The 24162-nt window shown below is 43.8% G+C and overlaps 3 protein-coding genes and 1 non-coding gene across 11 annotated transcripts in view; 3 read left to right on the top strand and 1 right to left on the bottom strand.

Annotated features, from left to right (window-relative positions):
* Nucleotides 1-12603, top strand: part of Galnt7 (polypeptide N-acetylgalactosaminyltransferase 7) — a 124292-nt gene extending 111689 nt beyond the window's left edge. For 7 of the 9 annotated variants that reach the window (XM_087588035.1, XM_087588030.1, XM_087588036.1 and 4 more), the window contains 3 exons: nucleotides 4136-4234; nucleotides 5099-5227; nucleotides 10017-12603. In XM_087588035.1, the coding sequence (XP_087444161.1) occupies nucleotides 4136-4234; nucleotides 5099-5227; nucleotides 10017-10154 (366 nt within the window). In that variant the 3' untranslated portion in view covers nucleotides 10155-12603. 9 annotated transcript variants of the gene reach the window in all.
* The window catches only part of Erich1 (glutamate-rich 1), a gene marked incomplete at its 5' end in the record, with an annotated part of 52793804 nt that overhangs the window by 8117597 nt on the left and 44652045 nt on the right, over nucleotides 1-24162 (top strand).
* Nucleotides 14876-15018, top strand: LOC120097593 (small nucleolar RNA SNORA48). Its single transcript, XR_015640554.1, has one exon. It is a non-coding gene; the product is annotated as a small nucleolar RNA SNORA48 (small nucleolar RNA).
* Hmgb2 (high mobility group box 2) lies at nucleotides 20165-22740 on the bottom strand. The gene is given in 5 exon segments (NM_017187.2): nucleotides 20165-20696; nucleotides 21181-21355; nucleotides 21433-21578; nucleotides 21925-22094; nucleotides 22609-22740. Coding segments are annotated over 4 exon segments (633 nt in total). The 5' UTR covers nucleotides 22075-22094; nucleotides 22609-22740; the 3' UTR covers nucleotides 20165-20534.

Genomic DNA, 24162 nt, shown 5'->3' on the forward strand with positions numbered 1-24162 from the left:
AGCCACCCGGCAGGCAACATTCCCTCTCCTTATACCAAATCATCAGAGCTGCCCTGACCACTACCCTTCCCAGCCTTTCACCTGTGACTGTCAGTGAATCATCCCCCCACCGTTTCCTCCTCTCCAAGCACCCACTGTGTCCGTCTGTTATTCTGCCTCCTTCTCTTTCCAACTTCACTTACTGCTCTCATCTCAATGACCATAAACACTGAAGATCTTTTCTCTATCCTTCCTCATCAAAGCCACTCAGGTCTGCCATGTTTCCGTGGGTTCTCACAATGCCCGCCCACGTCCGATACACAGGGCATTGACACAGCACTTGTCAAATGAATTGGGCAGTGATAATAAAAACAAGGCAGAAGCATTGATCTGTACAGTCATTTCCTATTTCTTCTGACTTGTCTCTGTGGCATCAATTCTAACTGTGTTCGTGCTTGTGCCATACGCGGCCGTATGTGGCTGCCTCACAGAGGTGATTGAACAGGCAATCAGCTTTCAAGATCATGTGCTTTTGTCGGTTTGTGCATTCAACAAACATTGATTAAGGCCTTGGTGTGTACCAGTCATTCATCTGGGCAAAAATGCAGCCCCCTTTCTTCAAAGAACATTTATGCTATTCAGAGTGGAGATAGAGAGATCCAGAGTAATCCAGGAAAGCAAAGAACAAGACAAGATGGCAGTGGCTACAAAGGAAATGAGTGTGAGGTCCTGTCCTGAGAAGGGCTGGACGGTAAGGATGTTTTTTCTGAGAACAGGACATTACATTGAAACCTGGATGATAAAGACCTAAGCCAGTCAGAGAGCCAAGAAAGAGTATTAACAGAAAGTGGTGACTTCAAAGATAGGGCATTGCTCTCCTTACTTTTCTGCTGCTGAGGCAAAATGACATGACTGAGGAAGTTGGTGAGTGAAGGAGTGTATTTGGGCTTACAGTCCTAAAGGCTTAAGAGTGCACCAAAATGGGCAAAATGCAGGAATGGCAGCGAGCATGGCGGCTGGGTTAGCAAGCTGGGGGTTCACATCCTAAACTGCGAGCACAAAGCAGAGAGGGAGCTGGAACTGCTCAGAGTCTTCAGACTCTCAGAACTCACTGCTTTGACATCCTTCCTCCAATAAGGCCACACCTCTTAAGCCTCTCCAAACAGTGCCACTTACTGGGAACAGAGTGCCTATGGGGAACATTCTCATTCAAAACACCGCAAAAACCCATTGCACATTTGAGGAATGGAGGAGAAGAAATTTGGTGGGCTGGTGGAGTGTCAGGCGTGGGTCTGGGGGGAGGGGAGGCGGCTTTCATCTGAAGGATGGCCAGAGAGGCCCATGAAAGATTTAAAACAGAAAAGCTCAAGATTTCATTCGAGTATTTAGGATAGATATAAGAATGGGTAGGGAAGTTCTAGCGAAAATGATGGTGGCTTGGAGGAAGGGAGTGTACAAGACATAACTAAGAAACATTAAGTCACAGATGTTGTCATGAGAATATAAGGAGGGTGTAGGGAAGATGGATGGACTGTGACAGATGAGGGCTGGGATCCCTTCGTTTTCTATTTGAGTAGCTGATTAGGGGGCAGCTGAGGTGGGCGCACAGTAGGCAGGGAACACGGAGGTGTTGAGGAATAGTGTTCTTGAGTCTGTTGGTGGTTTGCACATGCAAGATGCCTTCTAGCCTGCAGGTTCAAACATTAGCTCCTGTTGGTTCAAGATCTTGTGCTGAACCCCAGAAAAGAGGCCTCTTCAGAAAGCAATATCAGGAGGCCATTAGCATCTAGTGCAATGACACTATGACCATATAGCAAGAAATGTAGATAAAAAGAAGAGAGGTCTGATCCATTCGTAAGAGTCTGCAGTGTTGAGAGTTGGGGAATAAGAAGAGAAACATGGAGGACACTCCAGCTGCTCTTTAGACTTCCTGTTTTAATGCCTGGTTCTTTCCTCAACACTCTTACTCCATCTCTCCTGGTACAGCAAACCAGCTAAGAACTCGCTGAGAAAACGTGAATCCGGGGGAGTCCAGTCCAGATTTAGTTATGTTTTAATCTCCCAGAAATCCTCTGGGTAGAAGGAATCAATCCTCCTTTGACCTCAGCCAATCCATGGCTTTAAACTCATCTTTGTACAAATGACTGTTAGATTTGATCCTCAACTCAAATCTCTCTCTGTCTGTCTCTCTGTCTGTCTGTCTGTCTGTCTGTCTCTCTCTCTCTCTCTCTCTCTCTCTCTCTCTCTCTCTCTCTCTCTCTCTGGCTAGGCAAATGCTTTCAGACATATTCTTGACATCTTGAATATCATTTCAAATTCAGTCCATCTCAAATTGAATACCTTTTCTCCCTCTCCAGCCCATCTGTGCTCATTGCCAAAAATTTGGGAGTCTTCAGTGAATCTCTTTCTCTCACACTTGCATCAATTTCAGAGTCTAGCCCCTCCATACTTTGACTAAGTCCCCATCACCTCTCACCAAAATTGATTTGCTCTTACCGTAGTCAACCTGTTCTAAACACCAGAAACAATCAGAGAGGCTTTGGAAAGAGGCTTTAAGAAAGAGAGGTGGTGACACCCCAGTTGCTTGGGTGAAGGCAGAGCCCTTTCTGGTGACCTCAAGACCCTCCTTCGTTTCTCACCTCACCTGCTCCTGCTTGCCTCACCCTACTTCACCTCTCCTCTTCCTCTTCCTCCTCTTCTTCCCCCTCCTCTTCCTCTTCCTCCTCCTCTTCCTCTTCCTCCTTTCCTCACACTTCCTGTCTCTGTTGTTCCTCTACCCAAAATGCCTTTCTTTGAGCATCTGCATGCACTTACATGTCTTTCAAGTTTTTCTTTCTGTGTTCTCTATGAGATCTACCCTAGAACACCCTCCTCAACTCCCTAGCTCCTTCCTTAATGCCCTTTGCTCTTCTCTCCTGTGGCCTGTGTTTCTTACATGATAGCTCCCGTATTAGCTTCTTTTATGCCTTTCTGTTGTTGTGAACTATGAGTTCTGGAGCATGCATAGACAGACAGACAGACAGACAGACAGACAGACAGACAGACAGACATAGAGATGTAGCATATCTGCCACATGGTAGGTACCACCCACTTAGTATTTCATGGATGAATGAGTACATGCATTGTAGGGATGGATGGATGGGTAGGTGGATGGATGGATGGATGGATGGATGGATGGACAGATGGATGGTTTTCCTCCTTTTACCATCTCTGTCCTAATTATGTCTTCAGAAGAATTTGTCCACATCCTGGCATCCACCCCTTCCTCCCTTTCCATTCATCTGCTGAACGTCCAGGATAAACCCCTACTTAAAGGGTGTCCCCTGAGGAGTCTGAGCTTACCAGGGAGTGTGGAGGCTGCTTCAGCTGCACATTTAGCTCCTCTTCCGACCCACACACCTGTCTGTCCTGATGTTGTGATGATCCAGAGAACGTGACTTGCTCCAGAGAACGTGACTTGCTCATCGTCATGGACTCCAAAGCATCCACAGAATCAAGCACTATATCCAAATAGTGTGGTAACCTATAATTGAGATGAAGATAGAATTCCTCGAAATGTGGTTGTTTTAGCACAGCATTGCATTCCAAACATGAATGAATGAATGAATGAATGAATGAATGAATGAATGAATGACTGCTTTGACTCCATGTAACCACCCACCCCATGGTAGTTGGTGGAAAGCCACACTGCAGGACCAGTGTGCCATTATCCTTGTACTGAGACACCTTGAGGTCCCTCCCCAAAAAGGGCTGGCCGGCCAGTGAGAGGACTCAGAAAGCAGGGTCTGTTCTGTGTCCAGGATGGTGTGCAGAGCGGGCGTCTGCACCCAGTGTACTCACTCCTCTGTTTGCTTTTCAGTCCATGGACACTGCAGTCCTAAGACGTTTCCTCGGGTAACTTTGCTTCTCCTGTGGTGTTTTCTAGCTAGCTCCCTTGGGTGGGATGAGCTCATTTCAGTGTTGACCCTAGATCTGAAGATGGTGATGATGCTGACACACGTTTACAGGTTGGGGACACCAGTTACAGCCTGGCACCATAACAGCCCTGAGCTTTCTCTTCGACATACATGTACATTGAACTTGAGAGACGTTCACTTGGGTGCTGCTTTATTACAAACCATACCGTTTCCTGAGCGTCAGTTCTCTTGTCCTTCAGATCCGAGGCCTCGAGACTGCATACTGCATTGATAGCATGGGAAAGACGAACGGAGGCTTTGTGGAGCTAGGACCCTGCCACAGGATGGGCGGGAACCAGGTAAGTCCCCTCCTTTCTTCAGGGTTGGTCAACGCTGACAGCCACAAGACTCATTGGTCAGACAGACAGGGTTTAGTTTGGTAGGGTTTATAAAGATTTGTTTATTTGGTTATTTATTCATTCATTCATTATGTACACAGTGTTCTGCCTGCATGTATGGCTGAGGACGCATTACGGATGAGACCTCATTACAGATAGTTGTGAGCCACCATGTGGTTGCTGGGAATTGAACTCAGAACCTCTGGAAAAGCCATCAGTGCTCTTAACCTCTGAGACATCTCTCCAGCCCTTTAGTTTGCTTTTTAGTTTATTAATTTTGACTTGGTAAAAACATTCAGTAAAGCTGACCGCTAAAACATCTCACTTAAACAGGGAAATGTAGAAATGTCTGGACACGAGTATATTCTTATGGGAACATTACTGATGATGACTGAGTACGCCTAACTCTAAAGTTTAACAAATGCGCTTACTAAGCGACATTGGTTTAAAACTGGCACACTAGGTAATTTACACAGATATTATTTTACACGTGCTCCCTTGCTTCCTTACACGGGAATTTTCATATGTCTAGTTTCAGTTGTGAAACTATTAGGCTTACGTATAGTTTTTAATTTTCTTGTTGGTACATGATAAATATATGTTAATTACCCACCCTGTGTATTAGAGGCTTAAAGAATTAGGAATGTAATAAATGTGTCGATAGAGGTCTTCACTAATTTCACAATGAGTATACTTCTTGTCTGCAGACTAATGGTTTCCAACATGCACAAAAATTATTGAATAAGTTAGTTATAGGAGTTGTTTCTTTTTGTAAAACACGTATTGGGAAGAAAGACCTCTCTACTTTATTTGTTTGTTCAATAGCTTTTCCGAATCAACGAAGCAAATCAGCTCATGCAGTACGACCAGTGTTTGACCAAGGGACCCGACGGATCCAAAGTCATGATTACTCACTGTAACCTAAATGAATTTAAGGAGTGGCAGTACTTCAAGGTATGCTGTGGGTCGGCTCCGGGATAGTGTATGCTGTCACGTTGTCAGTAACAAACAGCCAGCAGAATTTAGATGGGTAAATTTGAAGACCAAATGTCCATGTCTCTGACTTGGACTTTCTGCATTAGCTACGTGCACAGGCTTACATGGATGAATCCCTCTGGAGCAGTGTCATCATTTAGCGAGACCACTGTGATAGGCATGAAGAGTTAGTGCTAATATCAGAAACTCGAGAATGCCAGTGTTCCAGAGGCCACCACCACCGCTGTTTTCAGATCTAAATCCGACGTTTAAAATGTAAATGAGTCAGGGATTCAGAGATCTGCTGACCCTGAAATTCGACCACTGAAAAAGAAAGTGCTTGGCTCTTGCTGTCCAGCAGGTGGCGATAGAGACAGGCAAATAAGAATGGGCTGCTCGGCCTTCCTGTTTGCCCATCCTTCTCTGCTAACTGTAACGGGGTTGGTTGTGTTAAAGGTCAAGTTTATTCACGTGACCCCGCCGGCTCTCGGAGCTGCTTTTCTGTTAGGGCTGTGCACAAAGCTTTCTGGCAAGATTAAACCATATTAATGGATTAATGTATAATTTTTTCTTTGACTGCATTTTCTAACATAGATTTGTTTTCCCCCTCACATAATATATCCTGATTACGGTTTCCCCTCCCTCTGCTCCTCCCAGTTCTTCCCCACCTCCCCTCCTATCCAATTCCACCTCTTTTCTGTCTCTCATTAGAAGACACACAGGTTTCTAAGGAATCAAAATAAAATAAAACAAGAATTAGCACATCAGAATGGGACAAAACAAACAAAAAGAAGAGACCCAAGAAGGCACTTAAAGACCCACTCATTTGCAAACCCAGAATGTATAATCGTCAAAGTGTCGGTTAGGATAGAACCAGCTGTTTTGTTATGAACTAAAACATTAGCAAAGCCTTGCAAACTGAAGGGCCCAGAAGTCCTCCTCTGCTCTACTCATCTGTTACTTGCTATCCCACTTCTGTTCTGAAGGCATTGTTCCCTCCTTAGTAATATTCCCTGGCACCATCTCTTGTGAGTTGTGAACGTGTCATTTTCTGAGTTTTATTTTTATTTACTGTTATTGCTTGTGTCATGTGTGTGACATGTGTGAGGAGAGGGACACACTCGCCCTGTGGCACACATGAATGTCAAGGTCAGAGGACAACTTTGTACAGAGCTGGTTCTCTCCTTCCACCTTTATGTGAGTCTCAGGGATCGAACTTGGGTCATGAGACTTTAAAACAAGTATCTTTACCTGCTGAGCTAGCTCTCAGGGACTGAAAAAATTTTAATAACAAGTTGGAAAAGATATTACCAAATCCTGACAGGTTAATAGTGTTTACTTTCACAAAAGAAACTGAAAAGAAACCAATGGTAGAGACCTGTGAGATGAGCAATTTTAAAGTAGAAAAGGCTCTAGCAGAGCAAAACTGTCCATCAAGAAGTCGTGAGTGGTTTTCTGGAGGCTGAGGCAGGATTGTGAGTTCAAGGCCAGCCTGAACTACATACTGAGACCCTGGGTCTCTGACTCTTGTGCCTTCTTGGGTCTCTTCCTCCTACTTACTTATTTTGTCCAGTTCTGATATGTTAGTTCTTGTTTTATTTTACTTTATTACGATCCCTCAGAAACCTGTCTGTTTTCTAATGAGAGACAGAAAGGGAATGGATTCGGATGGGAGGGAAGGTGGGGAAGAACTGGGAGGAGCAGAGGGAGGGGAAACTGTAATTAAGTTACTACATAGGGAGACCACATGAGTGGATATTGGCTGGGGACAGAACTCAGAGGTACCACATAGTAATTTAATCCTCATTACCAACCCCCAAATTAAAAAAATTAAAAACTAGAATCTACATGTTTCAGCTACTTAAGACACTACACATTCATGGCTCCCTCCACTGGGGCCCAGTGGCAGAATCTGAGAGTGTGGAAACGGTCTAGAACATACTGTTAGAATGTGTAGAAGGAAAAAGATGCAGTTAGAAATAAGCAAAATATTGTGTGGGAGGAAAGAAGAGAAGAACGTGGCCATTGCTTCTGATCAGTTTTCATAGAGGAAAAACCAGATGAGCCGAGACCCAACATGAAGAGTCACAGAAAACTCTGAGGACTGCACTTAGGTTGTCCCTAATGTGAGCTGGCACTTTATGAACTCCCCCAGGAAACAGTGGATAAAAGGATCGTGACATTGGGTTTGCAGAGAAGATCCGTGTGAACTGAGTCCTCAGACTTTCTGGCTTCTGCATCCCCCTTAACCCTTAAGGATAATTGAGACTCAGTACTGTTGTGCTAGCCTGAGAGCCCAAAACTTGTGAGGCTAGGGTTGGAAGCTGGGCATTTGAAGGCAGCCTGTGCCACAGTATCGAGGCCCTGTTTCTAGACAACAGTAAACAGATACCAGCACTTGTCCCAAACAGCTCTCATGCAGATTGTTACTAAGAAGATTTCTGGGATTGGAAATTAAATTGGAAGAATGTGTAACCTTCTGTTTCAAATTATGCCAAATTAATACTATGTTATACTATTCGCTAAGTTATAGAGATCTCCCAAATGCTGACATGTCCCATCGTAGAATATACCAAAAAAATAGAAATATAAAAATTGTCCTGTTAGAAAAGTCTTTAAATTGTATGAAATCTTTATAGTAGTGGTAAGTTTCCCAAAATTCTGATTTTTGCTTGAAAACTAGAACCAACAGTGAAGTATTTTTTGGTTTGTTTGGGTGGGTGCCCCACCCCTGCTTTAGTTTTGGCATTTATTTATTTATTTAGCATTTGTTTGTTTATTCACTTTACATCCCACTCACAGCCCACACTCTCCTCCCAGTGCCCCCTCCCACAGCTCCTCCCACCTGCCTTTCCTTCCCCCCTGGGTACCTGCCCACCCTGGCACTGAACACACTGCAGGACTAGGTGCTTCCTCTCCCACTGGGGCCAGGTAAGGCAGCCCAGTTAGGCAGGCGAGCAGGATCCACAGAGAGGCCACAGATTCAGGGACAGCCCCTGCCAGTTGCTGCATGGGTTTTTGTTGTTGCAGCTGCTTTCCTTGTAGTAACAGACGGTATCGACGTTTGAAGGATCAGTCTGTTGGCAGTGTGTGAACAAAATAGACATTCGTCCTTCCTGTGTCTTTCTCAAGACACCACTGAGTCCTGCCATGCACAAGCCCTTGGTCTAGGCTTTCCTTCTCACCTGGGTGGGTTTTAAAGGACACACACGATGGTCTCGTTGTAACTAAAGATTAATAAGCTCTGACAGGCCAAAGCCTTTAACCACAGCGTTCGGGAGGCAGAGGCAGGAGAATTTCTGTGACTTTGAGGCAAGGCTGGTCTAGAGCTACTCCTAGGATAGCCAAGGGCTACAGAGAGAAACGCTGTCTTGAACCTTGCTCCCCACCCCCAAAAAGATGAAGAACATTTTTGTAGCATCCTTCCATGAAAGTGTGGTTTGTCATTGCAATGCTGGTTGGGCTGGCTGTTGGCAGTTTGCACCCATCCATCCATCCATCCATCGCTGCTTGATTGATGTGAGGATTTGAATGATTTCACCCATTGCTTTTGCTGCAATGGTACAGAAGTCCATTCAACCCAAAGGGCAGAGAATTAACTCCTTTCTGCTAAACACCCAATCTCGGATAGTCTGAGGCCCTTTTTCTCTGACGAGCTAAGAGCTGAATTGGAGAAATAAACAGCGGATGATGAAGAATGTCTTAGAGCAGGGAGACAGGAGTGAAGAAACAGAAGCCAGAAACACTGAACGTATTAGCCGTAGAGAACTGATGTGGGGCAGATGAGAAAGACATGTTGCTTCCTCGGGACTGGAGGGCCGGGATTGTCTTTAGCCAGACTAAGAATGAGAGACAAAGGTTTGGAGGGAAAGATACTGAACTTCAATTAGTGTGGATGGGGCTTGACAGAGTTCAGATGGCATAAGCAAAAAGGAAGGGCTAAGAATACTGGTATCCAAGACTTGTCCAGTGTGTGTGTCCCACGTACTCACATTGCCTGCTGTGAAAGCCGAGTAATGGCGCCTCCTGGCAGGGACATCAAAGTCCACACTTTTTTAATTATTATTATTCCTTAATCTTTTTTTTACAGTCTAGTCATTACCTCCTTCCCTGTCTGCCCTCAGAGTGCTCCTCATCTCATTCCCTCTACCCCATCTCCAAGGGGATGTCCCCCACACCCCACCAAACATCCCTACTGTCTGGGGCCTCAAGTCCCTTCAGGGTTCGGTGCATCTTCTCTCACTGAGTCCTCTGCTGTATGTGTCAGGGGCCTCATAGCAGCTGGTGCATGCTGCCTGGTTGGTGGCTGTGTCTGAGAGATCTCGATCTCAGGGGTCCATGTTAGTTGAGAGTGCTGGTCTTCTATAGGACTGCCCTCCTTCTCAGCTTCTTCCAGCCTTTCCCTGATTCACCCTGAGGGGTCCCCAGTTTCAGTCCTTGGCTAGGTGTTAAGTGTCTGCCTCTGAGTCTTTCAGCTGCTCGTTGGTGTTTGTACGCGCACCATAGCATCAGTGATGGTGTCAGGCCTCGGGGCCTTCTCCCCTTGAGCTGGATCCCACTTTGGGCCTGTCGCTGCACCTCCTTTTCCTCAATCCTTTCCTTTCCTTCTCCATTTTTGTCCCTGCAGTTCTTTAAGACAGGACCGATTCTGGATCAGAGTTTTTGACTGTGGGATGGCAACCCCATCGGTCCACTCGATGCCCTGTCTTTCTATCGGAGGTGGCAGAGTCCACATTTGAAACTTACTTTCGCTCACTGTGTTTCCCAGAACCTGCACAGGTTTACGCACATCGCCTCAGGAAAGTGCTTAGATCGCTCCGAGGTCCTCCATCAAGTGTTCATCTCCAGCTGTGACAACGGTAAAATGACTCAGAAGTGGGAGATGAATAACATCCACAGTGTGTGACGGGAACGGAAGAAGCCAACAGTCCACCTGCGGACAAGTACATTTACGGAGGACTGAAATCCGCCTGAAACCTGCTGCAACCATTATTGTTAATTTTGTACAGCTCCAAACCTGGGGCCTCTCTGATCAGTTGGAAGGGGCGTTGATAAACTGTGATTTTTACAATAATATTATCATCTGCAGTTACTGTTTACAAAACTGCTCTTACCTTAAACTCTAGATGTTTACATCGTTTTTGTTTTGTTTCGTGATGATGTCGGTAATTTGTACCTTTAACTCGGTGTCCTGAACCTCCGAGTTAAAGCGTTATGTTGTCTTCTTTGGGAATACACTCAGGGGTCTAGAAGGCAGTTTGGTATTTTCGTTGTTGATGTTGTTCTTGTTTTTTTAACACACTTGAAAACAAACAAGGGTTGGAGTAAGCAGACTTTCACATCCGACTTGGTGACGATCAACCTGCTGTATATTTAATTTTACATCTTTCGGAAGCATTGCCACGGGTTGTTGGCCAAGGCGGCCTTCCTTCAGTCACGCTGCTGTTTGAAAGGTGAAATTCAACACATTTAGTGCCTCTTTGATTTCTCAGTATATTTTTTGAGAGCTTCTAGTGAAATTTCTATGCTGGTAACCATGAATGGTAACAGTGAATGTCACCTGGGGAATCCGCCTGTTACTCACATGTGAATTTCTTGGCTATGAAGTGGAACGTTGTATGGCAGGATCAAGGACCACAGTGGGGACAATCAAGGCCCTTCAGTGGGGCAGATTCTATGGCATTACCTCCCTAGCCTGCTGATGTTCTTAAAGCCCTCAGTTCACACCAACTTCAGGCTAGCAAAGGGGTCTTCCTTCTGAAAAGAGGGGTTGGATTTTGCCCATCTACATTTACATCTGCTTCCCCCCCAGTACCAGTCACTCTAGAAAACGAGAAATAATTCTGTGAAGGGCGGTTTGAGGGTCAGGAAAACAACACAACAAAGCCCTCCTGTGAACGAATGCCCTAGGTTGGGCCTGAGGTAAGAATTCCCGCATCCTTGTGAGAGGGAAGCCTTAGGAAGAAAGCCCAGCCCAGCACAAGCTGTGGACGAGATGAGCTGACACTTCGTTTGTCTTCGTTCAAAGGAAATTCCATGCGCATTCTTTTTTATTTTAGGAAAATTAGTATCTAATTTTCTATTCTTAGATCTTATTATCTAAGAAGACAAATCATCAACAAATGTGGGCTACATTCTGCTAAGTTAGATGCTAGTTCTGTAAGGTCCTTAATTTGTTTTTAGGAAGTATAAATTTTTTTATATTCTCCATGGAAAAGAAGATTTAATTTGAACGTTTATTAAGACAATACCTACTGGGGTTGGGGATTTAGCTCAGTGGTAGAGCGCTTGCCTAGCAAGCGGAAGGCCCTGGGTTCGGTCCCCAGCTCGGAAAAAAAGAAAAAGGAAAAAAAAAAAAAAAAAAAAAAAACAATACCTACTTTAAGAGAGAACCAAATGTTGCAAACTTTAGTTTCTAGGAAGTCTTCTATTATCCCCCACCCCCAACCCCCAAATTAAAATGTCTACATTGAGTGCCAAAAAAGAAAGGAAAGAAAAGAAAAGCAGTGTGGTGAGCTGGGGCCTGTTAAGCATTTTTGATCATGTAATCATGGTATCAATGACAAACTACTGCCAGAAAGAAATATTTTTAATTAAAGCTTAAGGGGGAAAAACGGAAGAAAAAAAGTCTACATTTTTTGGGAGAAAAACATACGATTATTTTTCTTCCAACTTTAATTCATCAATTTGGACAGTAAAAATTAAACATCCTGAACAGTTTTATTTATAATCTTGAATTGTCAATTTGTACTTTGCTACTGACCTGTGATCAACTATTTAAACTTTCATCTCTAGGGTTATTTAAAGAAGAAATGCATTTATATGCTTATACAATTGCAAATAAATCCATTATAGAAAGGAAGCTAAGAGGACTGGTAATTACTTGTACGTTAGAAATTGACACCATTTTCCCTGTTAAATAGATTTGAACCTCATATCTATGCATAGGCTAAGAAAGGTGGCCCATGAAGTGTGCATGTAATTTTATGGGTAAATTAAATTGTTTTTAGTACAATTTGTTAGGATACGCTATAAACACGATTCTGTATATCGAAATCAGAAACCTTGCCACACATGGAAACATCAGAAGCTGCCGCCATAATGACTATTTTATACTTCAGGCTGCTTTGGGAACAGTCCCCATACCCTTGCTTTGTAAGTTGATAATACCACTATGCATTTCTACACATTTTATAAATTTGATTTATGCAGATTTTGATACACTGTATGTTTCTGTAGAAATTGTACAAATATTCAAAATTTTACTAGGATAAACTTGAGAAGCTTATGTATAACTTAATTCTGGGTTGCTTGTTTTATAGGTGAGGAAAAATAAAATACTGTATTTTAATCCATAACTTGTCGGTACTTGTAATTATTTCTCTATATCATTGCACACTTGCTCGGGTTTTTAAAAAGAGCAAGAGCCAAAAATAAATATCCAGATTGCCCTCAAGAAAAAAAAAGATAGTCAGGGTGTGTATTTACAGGGTTTCTTCAGGGTTAAGATTAATCACTGAAATGATGCAGACTACATCAGATGAGTGTGTGCCTATGTGTGCATGTGCCCACCTGTAGAGTGGAAACACAGAGATGAGGTTTTCCTTCACAGCCTTTCAGGCTGTTTAGCTCTACTACTCGTTTACATCACCCATCAGATGATAAAATATGATCTTCGGAGTGAGTATCTTTCTTGGCCGTGACTATTCCAATAAAACTGCCTATTGACAGCAAAACTATTTTTAAATCAAAACAACACATCAACAAACTGAAGCCAAGAGAGTGGGAGACTACCAAAACAAAACTAGAAATTGCCCGTGGAAGTTGGTGAAACAAACCACTTCAGGTGACAACAGGGATACAGACATTCAAAGTAAGGGCCTACTTAAAAGACCATCTCAGAGAATATTTTTCACTTCTAAACAGAATATGACTGGGTGGAGTCCTCATAAAATTGGGGCATGGTGACACATGCCTTTAATCCCAGCACTTGAGAAGCTGAGGCAGGTGGATGTTTGTGTCCTGGTCTACATAGAGGGTTCTGAACCACCCAAGGCTTAAATGTTCTCTCCAAAAAAAAAAGTTTGATACATGAAAATTATTCCACATGATGCATCTTTTAAAATATTGAGCAGTGAAAGAATCTGATTAAAGGACCAAACAAAATTACTTTGGAAATCAATTTGGCAGTTTCTCAGAAAACAAAGTAGTTCTACTCAAAACCTAGCTATACCACTCCTGGACATATACTCAAAATATACTGCACCACCCCACAAAGACATTTGCTCAACTATGTTCATAGCAGCTTTATGCCTAATAGAAACTAGAAACAAGTAGATATCCCTCAACTGAAGAATGGATAAAGAAAATGTGGTCCATCAAGCAATAGAACACTCAGCTATTAAAAACAAGGACATCATGAATTTGCAGGCAAATGAATGGAACTTGAGAATATCATCCTGTGTGAGGTAACCCAGACCCAAAAGTATATGCATGGTATTCACTCACTTATAAGTAGATATTAGCCACAAAATATAGGATACCCATGCTACAATCCACAGACCCAAAGAAGCTAAACAAGAAGGAAGGCCTAAGCGAGGATGCTTGAATCTCACTTAGAAGGGGGAATAAAATAGTCATAGGAGGAAGACGGAAGGACTGGGTGGGAGAGGGAAATGGGGAAAGGAATGGGAGTGGGTCCAGGATCAGATGTGGTGAGGAACAAGAGGGGTGGCCAGATGGTCATGAGAATGAATGGCGATCTCCAACTGAAGGGTGTGGGGAGGTAGGGAGCATCTCCAAGAAGAGACTGAAATCTGGGATAAAAGAGATGCCCAAAAATCAATGGGGGTGACCTTAGGTGTGACTCACCATATTGGAGATATGGAATTTGAAGAGGCCACCTCCTGGAGCCAGGCAGAAACCCCAGTGAAGCAGTAGGAACACCAACCCATCCTCAAAACTTTCCACCCAAACTTATCCTGTCTACAAGAAATGCATGGACTGGGGATGGAGCAGAGACTGGAGGGATGGCCAACCAATAACCGTCCCAACTAGAGACCCATCTCATGTGCAAGCACCAATTCCTGCCACTATTTATGATAGTCTGTCTCTGAGAGACTCCACCCAGCAGCTGACTCAGAAAGATGCCGACACCCACAACCAACCAGTGGATGGATCTTGGGGACTCTTCTTGAAGAATTGAGGCCTCTGAGGGGATAGGAACTCCACAGGAAGACCAAGAGTCAACTAACCTGGAACAATGAGGCTTTCAGAGACAGAATCACCAACCAAAGAGTATACACAGGCTGGACCTAGGTCTCTGTGCACATATGTAGCAGATGTGCAGCTTGGTCTTCATGTGGGTCCCAAACAACTAGCCCAAAAGCTGTTGCCTGTCCATGGGACGTGTTCTTCTAGCTGGGCTGCCTTGTCTGGCCTCAGTGAGAGAGAATGTGCCCAGCCTCAGAGAGACTTGATATGCCAGAATGGGAGAATACCCAGGGGACCCCCCCACCCACTCAGAGAAGAAGGGGAGGAGGGATGGGGGTAAGATAATGGAAAGGGGTGACTAGGAGGAGGCAGAGTATAAAGTGAATAAAAAAAGCAATTTATAAAAAAGACAGCACTCCCTGGCAATGGGCAGTGGGCACCTGGTTGGTGGTGTTGTTCTTACATCAGTCAGGGGCAGAGCAGATGGCCGGCCTTGGTTCATCCTAGCTTGATGCCTGGCTTGGTGGCCAAAGATGTTTCATGCCTAGGGCACATGCAATAATAAAAAAATAAAAAATAAGAATAAGAATAATAAAAAAGACAAGTTTAAATTGTTCTTGCAACTAGAGATTAAAGAAAGGACTATTTCTAAATAAGATAAAGAATTGTTTTGCAATAGTTCTCTTTTAAGATTATGAATCGCCTATAATTGAGCTTAGTAGATTCTGGTAGTTTTTAAATAACTCAGCCTACCTTGGAGCGGAGCTGCAGCAGGCGCTTCTTAATTTTTTTTTTTTTTTTTTTTTTTTGGTTCTTTTTTTCGGAGCTGGGGATCGAACCCAGGGCCTTGCGCTTCCTAGGTAAGCGCTCTACCACTGAGCTAAATCCCCAGCCCGCGCTTCTTAATTTTTATGGTGGCCGATGTTACAGTCTGTTCATCTAAAGGGTGGTGTTACAGTAGAGTCCAATGTGAGGAGTTTAAGTTCTCTAGCACAGCTTCCTCACTTATAGTATGTGTTTTATTTATAGGCTAATGGTGTACCTGAAGTATTTACATAAAGTTCTCAACACATAATCAAAGTCATAAACATAAATGTTACTTTCTGATTTTGTGATTTTTTTTTTAAATACAAGACTCCTCCAGTGCAGAACCCCCTGAAAGGCAATGAATGGATGTATATATTTTAGCTTTCAGATATTATGGCCCATACTTTACAATGAAATGAAGTTGGGAAGTTAAAGAAGCTGCATGTGAAGTGACCACCACAGAGGAAATTGTTTTATCTGCCCCATCATTCACTGTACAACCTGTGAGATGTGACTCTCAGTGGTAATTCCAATGAAGCCACACTTGGGCTTTTGAGAATGGTAAATCTAGCTTTATTAAGGATTAATAAGACTTTTAATGGAAAACTTGACAGTCCCTGGTATTGGATTTAACCTGCTATCCCTAAACAACCTTAAAACGACAAAATACATGGGCAACTCTTCTCAGGACTACACAGCAGGCAAAGCAACCTGAGATGGCTCAGCAGTTAAGGGTACTTGCTGTTCTTCCAGAGGACCTAGGTTCAGTTCCCAGCACCAGTACCTACATGTCAGCTCACAGCCGTCTACGTAACTGCAGTTCTAGGGGATCTGGGTCCCTCATAGAGTTATACATGCAGGCAAAACACCAATGCACATAAATCTTGAGAGAGGAGGGGGGATGGAGGGAGGCAAGGAGGAGGAGAGGGAGAGGGAGAGGGAGAGGGAGAGGGAGAGGGAGAGGGAGGGAGAGAGAGAGAGGCGCAGAAGGTGAACCCCATGTACCATGTCTGTCTACCTGGGAGACAAAGAAGGCAATACAAGCATACTAATAAGCATACTAATATTGCTGAGCTGAACAAAACAGTGGGAATCTGCCATTGCAGCAGAAAGGGAGAAAAAAGCTAAATGCCTATTCGTAGATAAAATATGACAATCATATATTGGTTTTGTTTTTTTTTAAACAAGTCTCACTCGATAGCTCTGGCTATCCTGGAATCACTATGTAGACAAGGTTGGCCTCAATCTGACAGAAATCCACCTGTCTCTGCTTCCCAAGTGCTGGGATTAAAAGCACTCACCACTCCATCCATCTGACAATCATATACTGTTATGGTATACAATGAAGAACATGAACTAGACTAGTTTTAATGACACAGTATTAAGGCGAAAAGGCCATATCCTAAGGCACTTTATTCATCACTTTTTATAAATACCAAAAGTAACTAAAATATACAGCAAGTTGCACATACTTTGAAGTTAAAGCATTTGTCCATGTTGAATTAAAGTCCTGCACAGAATGTCATGTTCTGATTGCCCTCAAATGTGTTATATAGTCTGAACTTCCAATCCTTCCACGCCCACCTCCCAAAGGCCAGGATTAAGTGTGTACTCTACATGCATTTTAAAATTTTACCAAGAGGCTAAGGAAAGAACCAGTAAAGAATAAAGCTGTTCTCAAGTGGAAACTCCTATGGCCTTTTAATTTTAGTCTTGCCCCCTAACTCCCTTTACATTTATATTTTATGTTGTTAGGTTGCTTTTGTATAAGCCACCTCATCTTTTTTGGTCATGTGCAAAGTTAGAGAATGCATATTTACGATAGAAAAGACAAATGATTATTATGTTACCTGAGCTACAGAACAACAGGCTGGGCACAGTAGCACATACTTTTACTGCTTACCAGTTGGAGTTCTTGAATCTGAAGCCAGGCTGGTTTACAGTGTCCAGATCAACAGGACCAACATACAGAAACATTGCCTTAGTGAAGAAGGGAAACTGGATAGGTTTCCATTGGATAAAACCATTTCCGTTCCTAAAATTTGGTGAATTGGTTTGAAATTTTGGTACTACTGGGTACCTAAGTTAGTCTTTAGTTTTCTTTTCTAATTACTGTTTTATAAGTGTGTGTGTTTTCTCTGCATGCATGTCTATGTTACATGCATTCCTGGTGCCTAAGGAGACCGAGAGAGGTCATTAATCTCCTGAACTCTAGTTGGAATTGTGAGCCACCATGTGTACGACGGCTATTGAACCCAGGTCCTCTTCAAGAACAGCCAGGGCTCTTAATAGCTGAGCCATCATTCCAGTCTGACTTTCCATTTTTTTTTTTTTTTTTTGGAGCTGGGGACCGAACCCAGGGCCCTGCGCTTGCTAGGCAAGCGCTCTACCACTGAGCTAAATCCCCACCCCCACCCCCGACTTTCCACTTTTAAAATGAACATTTTAATTGTGCTATTCTACAGATGTGGTAACATGGAGGATGAAGCTCACCAAGAGATGATCAAAGACTAGGAGCACAATGAGGTTCACTGACCCCAGAAAATGTCTTAACTTTGTTGTAGTATAAGGACCATCATAGAAATGCCAAACTGGTAGCTCTTAGTAAAACCAGTTTTCTTTGACCCTAGAATATGAATGTATTGCAAATATTTGAGATTTCAGTGTCTATAAACTGATTCTACTTAAAAAATTGGGTGACCTGTGAATTTTATATCATTTCTACCCAACAAGGCAGAGTAAGTAGCCCTCCCATTTATCTTAATGTTTGTGTTTAGAAATATGCATAGAACATTTTGCCAGTCAGACACTGCCACACAGAATAAAGATTAATACATTGTGCAGGCCATAACCCCTCATCACTTCCAGCCTTTCCCATCATGTGCCCTGTACTTCTAGCAACCAACAAATAAATCTCAAAGTGGCATTCCCACTGGGAATCTCATGAGAAACTTAAAACAGGCTCGTTTCCATCAGTATTGTTTCACCTTTATAAAATGCCCTAACATTTTATTATTGCTATTCCCTAAAATATAAGTTAGTTTTGCAAAACATTTCATGGTGTAATGGGAAATCAGGTTTTTGTTCATTTTTTCCAAGACAGGGTTTCTCTAATGTAGACCAGGCTATATTCAAAGACCAACTCGCCTCTACCTAGCAACAGCTGAGAAGCCAGATTTAAGGTGTCTTATTATAGTGATATTCTTGTAACTGACTGTGACACAGAGGTCAGAAATACATTCTCAGTTCATTATAGGAACTGAGCTCAAAATCAGGCCGGGGTAGCCAATGTTACTACCTGATGTGCAATCTCCCCAGCCTTCACTTTTCTTTTAAAAACACCAAAGGACAACTGATGTTGATCTTGGCTGATAGGCTTACCAGAGCCATGTAAGAAATTATACACTTGACTACACTCAAATAGACCTATTCATTTAAAAACGGCAAAGGGAAAAATGACAAAGAAAAAAATACCCAGTGCCATTTTTGCTAATATACAAATGTCTCCATAAATACTTTTAAAGAGCAGAGACATCAAAGCAAGGCAAAACATCTAAGCACAGAAAACGTTTTAAAACGTGATACATGTGAGATATATCAGAATAACAAAGACAATGAAATTTGAGAACCATTACATAGATGGAAAAGGTACTACAAAACTGCTAGTATGGCATATACCATACTACTACTTAGAGCAGTTTTGCCTGGCTTTGAGTTACTTAAGTCCAAGAGCAATTTCTAACTTAAATACAAGTTTGGGAGAAGATAGCAAGGCCATTCAAGTTAGCTCAGATACAGCACTTGCCTGGCATGCATAAGGCCCCGGGTTCTATTCCCAGCACTGTCAAAAGCAAAAAATAAAGGTTTAGGTTATTCTAAGTAGCAAATACTACATTATCCGTACCTTTTAGCTGTTATTCCTTCTAAGACTTTTTTCCACACATAAAAATAGTCACAGCAATATTCTTAAATTGAACAGGGTGCTAGGATAGTGAAGGCAAGCACTTCTGTGTAGCCTTTGGCAGTTCTGGAACTCTGTAGACAGGTTGGCCTCAAACTTAAGAGATGTGCTGGATTATTTTAGCGAAATAGTTAAATTACAACCTATTCAATGTGAGAGTATGCAGACATTTAAGTCATAGCTCTGAGAATTCACTTGTGTAGTAAGTCATAAATATATATGGTTATGCTCATATTTTTGATGTTAGCGTAGTCTTGAAAAATGCGAAGCTGAAAAGGGAAGTGACTATCTGTTTTATATATCCTTAATATCTTCTATACCCTTACAGTGTTTACTGTCTTTGGTGGTGGTTGTATCTAACCAGGGTAGGCCAACCCCACTGCCTCTGCGCCTTCCACACTAGGATCACATGTACCTGCCAACGCTCCCAGCCTGGCATTCCAGACTTTCAACATCTTCACAAATCACAAGTTGTCTAACACATTCAACTAACCTCATCTTATAACTTCCGATTTTGACACGAGCAAAGACCTGTCCACAGCACAAATCCATACTGCTAACATTAAGGGAATCAAAATAACTGTAAATCCCCACACCTAGATACTTAGTATATTATCCAAAATATTTTAGTATACTAAATCACCTAAAGCCTAAAAACTTACACCAACTCCAAATTTGAATCTTTAGACTTGTAATTTTTACAATCACATTAAACTTTGAAAGTGAAGTCTATTTGTTCTAGAAATCAAGCCAACATGTCCCTAATGCTTTATAACCTGTTGCTAATTATGTCTTAGTTGTGGTCATTAAAAGAAATTGCCCCTTCTGTCTAAACACAAAAACCAGAGAAGCAAATTAATGATTAATATAAACTAAACTGTGTAAAAAGACATGTCTGCATCTGTGTTCAGGGAAAAATTAATACAAGCACAATGCAAGTAATATACATTATTTTATTACAAATTTTAAAAAAAAACAAAAATGCAACATCCTAAAAAAAAAATTCTTTTACTGGTAATACAAATTCCTATGAAGTTTTTTTTTTTGCTATCATAAGAAATTAAAGAAACCATTAAATATTTAGAAACATTCAACATCAAAAGCTTTAAATCTAACTGTACGTTGTAGCCCCTGAAAAAGCTACAAACCCTTTTTAAAAAGTATTTTCTCTACAAAGAATCTCATCAGCTATACAAAAATCTGTACAGTTTTTATACTGAAGCTAATGTTGAGCTGCACTTGAATTTCACATTCTTAGCAAAATAATTGCCTGAGCACATATACTCCACACTTTAGGACAGATACTTATTCTTCATCCTCATCTTCCTCCTCTTCATCTTCATCATCTTCTTCCTCCTCCTCCTCTTCCTCATCTTCTGGTTCATTCTTCTTCTTTGAGCCTGTTGGCCTACCAGGACCCTTCTTTCCTACTTCACTTTTGCCCTTGGCACGGTATGCAGCAATATCCTGAAATATTGTCAAAGTAAGATCAGCATCCGGAACCATTACTCAAGTGTGAAAAACCACTCAATTGTAAACAATTTAAAACTGACCAAAACTCTTACTAGCTGGTATTCAAACCACCACAGGTTTGAGAGCATCTGCTTCCCTCTATGCTTTAGAAAGCACATCAGGTAACTAATGGGAGCTGCCTGCAATCAGTTACTAACACTTTTACTGACAATGCTCATTTACTTTGCATGTAAGCCCCTTTCCCACCTTATATTTTATATACAACTACCTAAAAACATAGCTGGCACTCTACCCTCTAAAACAGATTTACACAACTACAGTGAGTTTAGAGGTAGGAATTTACCAGGGCCACAAACACAGATTACGGGGTAAACTTGCCTGCTCTGCTCAAGTTTCATTAGGACTTTTCAAAAAACTGACAGCCAGTGGTTAGCATAAATTTCCCATTTCTACATTAATATTTTAAAAGGCACTGTACCTTTTCATACTTCTCCTTTAGTTTAGCTGCTTTCTGCTCATACGGTTGTTTATCTTTGGCAGATTGCTCAGACCACATCTCCCCCAGTTTCTTTGCAGTATCTCCAATAGACAGGCCGGGGTGTTCACTTTTGATCTTTGGGCGATGTTCAGAGCAAAACAGGAAGAAGGCAGACCTGCAAGGAAGCAAGAGTTGTTAAATAAAGGATAGGACTGGGGCGGGTGGGTTGGGTCAGTTTTCAGATCAACTTACGGTGGTCTCTTGGGAGCATTTGGATCTTTTTTCTTTCCTTTCTTATCACCTTTGGGAGGAACATAGTTCTTCATCTCCCTGTCATAACGAGCTTTGTCGCTCTTGGCCAAATCCTCAAACTTCGACTTTTCCTTGGCAGACATGGTCTATGGGCAGAAAAACCAAGTCAATGGGCAAGAAGTTTAAAGTTCTTGGCTGTACAAGTAAGTGGATAGACAAATGCATCGAGGAAGTCGGTAAACTTTAAAGCTCTTAGCCGGTGGCTGGAGATGGCTCAGCCGTTAAAGGCTAGGCTCCCAACCAAAAAAATAAATCAGCTCTTAGCCGGACCAAGAAACGAGCAAAAATTCCCATTTGCATTAATGGCGCCTCGGCTTGGGAACTTTTCAAATCCTCTCGTCCCTGGTCCCCCTGCCCGCAGGGGACCCGCCAAAAAAAAAAAAAAAACTACCCCGGAAACGGCCTGCAGGTGAGTGGGAATGCCGCCCCCACCTTCCATCTCTCCGAACATTTCTTCGAGAACTCGGCGAAGTTGACCGACGAGTCGGGATGCTTCTTCTTGTGCTCCTCCCGGCAGGTCTGCACGAAGAAGGCGTACGAGGACATCTTGCCCCGCGGCTTGTTGGGGTCCCCCTTGCCCATGATGACGGCGCAGCGTCTACCTGCCGAGGAGAAAGCCGAGTAGAAGGGGGCCCGACAGGGTGAGGCGGAGGGGGAACGCCGAGGGGGGAGGGGAGCGGGAGCAGCGGGGAGGGGGATTCCGCTCCGCTTCCCGCCCAAACCCGACGCGAGAGCGCGCGAGCGCGCGCCCGGCCCAGCCCCGCCCGGCTCTGGCCCGCTCTCGCGGCCCGCGCTTCAGCCACTCGCCCCGAGGCCGAAAAGCCGCCGGCCGCGCGCCCTCCTGACAGAAAAGCCGCGCGGCTTACGCAAGCCACCGCGAGACTCACGTCCAACCCAACTCTTTTTCTTTTAAGAAAGAGAAAAACAATAAAAGAGAGAAAGAAACGCGACCGGGCTCAAGGGCTTCCCGCCCGACCTCCATGGCCCCGGCTCTCACCTCAAATTCCGCCCGCCTTCTAAGGCCCCCGAAGCGGCCGTGCGGAAGCCCGACACACGTCCCAGTCTACGCGGAAAGAGCCGGGCCGCCAAGCCCCGAGACTCTCGGCCGAGTCTTACCTGGCGCGAGCTCTTCCCTCAGACCTCCACAGAGAGACTTCCTTCCCCAAGCTCCGGCGAGAACTGGCTTATCACTAACGCAATCCCCAGCCTCTTGTTTTGCAGAGTTCTCCGCGCCACGGCAACTTGACGAGACCAGTCGCAGGCCACACCTCCTCCGATCTGATTGGTCGTGAGGATTATTCAAACCCGAGGAGTCTCCGCCCTCTCACAGAGAAGGCTTCTGATTGGTGGGCTTCTGGCCAGGCCCGTCCCTCCAGCCTTAGCCTAGCATGTTTGGTGGTCTCCCAGGTCGTTAACTCCCAGACCCGTTGGAACCGGTCTAGAGAGGAATGTACTGCTCGACCCTGATTGGCAGCAGGAAAAGCGTTTGAAAAATGGCGGGCCCACCGCTGATTGGCCAGAGCTGTAAACAGGGTGTGGCACGCCCGAGAGGAGCTGCCCCGCCAGATTTAAAACTATCAAGTAGGGCGGCTGGCGCTAAATTCTTCAGGTGTAAAAGATGGCTCTGAGGCGACTTAAAGCGCTAGGCCAGCCGCCGTTTGGATGTCGTGGCCTGCCTGGGGCTCAGCTATGAGTTCACAAAATAAAAAGATGGGGAAAGAGTGGGGACCGTGCCGTGCGGAGCCTTGATGAGGCTGTGGCGGAGGTGGAACCCGGCGGGGAACCTCGGATTATGCGGGTGTCCTTCCCATGGGCTTTCTCTTACCGACCCTCGTCCCGTCGTCCTCTAGTGATTTAAAAATAAGTAACTCTCACCCTCGGGTTGGAGGCGACTCTCATCCCCACAGACCCTGCCTCGGCCCCGGGACGGCATCTTCCACAGCTGACCCGCCTAAGACGCACGGTTCCACACTGCACCCCATCACTTTACAGGCACGGTCACGGGTGGGAGCCGAGGGTCCAGTGAGGGCACCTGAGCCAGCTCCCCTCACCCTGCCAGTCACGCTGCTTTCCCAAGGAAGGAGGACCCGGTCCTGGCAGACCATTTCTGCCTTGTGATTTGGCTGTGGGGAGCTCTTTCCCTCCTCGCCTATTTCCCGTTTGTGGCAAAGCTGTTTCAATATTTTTCCCTCCAACAACTTTGCTTGCACTTGCCCTCCTGTTTGGTTCGTGTGTGGGGATCATTTTCAATAGTGCTTACGGACTAGCAGTTCTTTCCCTTTTTAAAGAACACTTGAAAGCTGTTTTCTCCTTGGAAATGGATGATTGTTGAGCATTGCGAATATGTGTAATGTCAGCAAACAGTGGTCACACAGTTTTTATGTTTTACCACAATAAAAAAAATAAGGTGCCAGTTCGGTGCAGGTACCAGATCTGTTTTGTTGTTGATTGTTTTGGTTTTCCAAGGCTGGGTGGTTTCCTGGCTAGTGTTTGTAGCCTGGCCGTCCCTGGAACTCACTACATACACCAGACACACCCAGCTGCTTCTGCCTGGGATTAGAGGCATGTACCACCATGCCTGGCTAAGGTTCTAGAATTTTATTAATCATAATGCTTATAAATTTTTGTGTCTATCAGAAATCTTACATCTAATAAATGACAGTTGCAACT

Source organism: Rattus norvegicus, chromosome 16 (assembly GCF_021556685.1).
Source record: "Rattus norvegicus strain SHRSP/BbbUtx chromosome 16, alternate assembly SHRSP_T2T, whole genome shotgun sequence".
Taxonomy (NCBI): domain Eukaryota; kingdom Metazoa; phylum Chordata; class Mammalia; order Rodentia; family Muridae; genus Rattus; species Rattus norvegicus.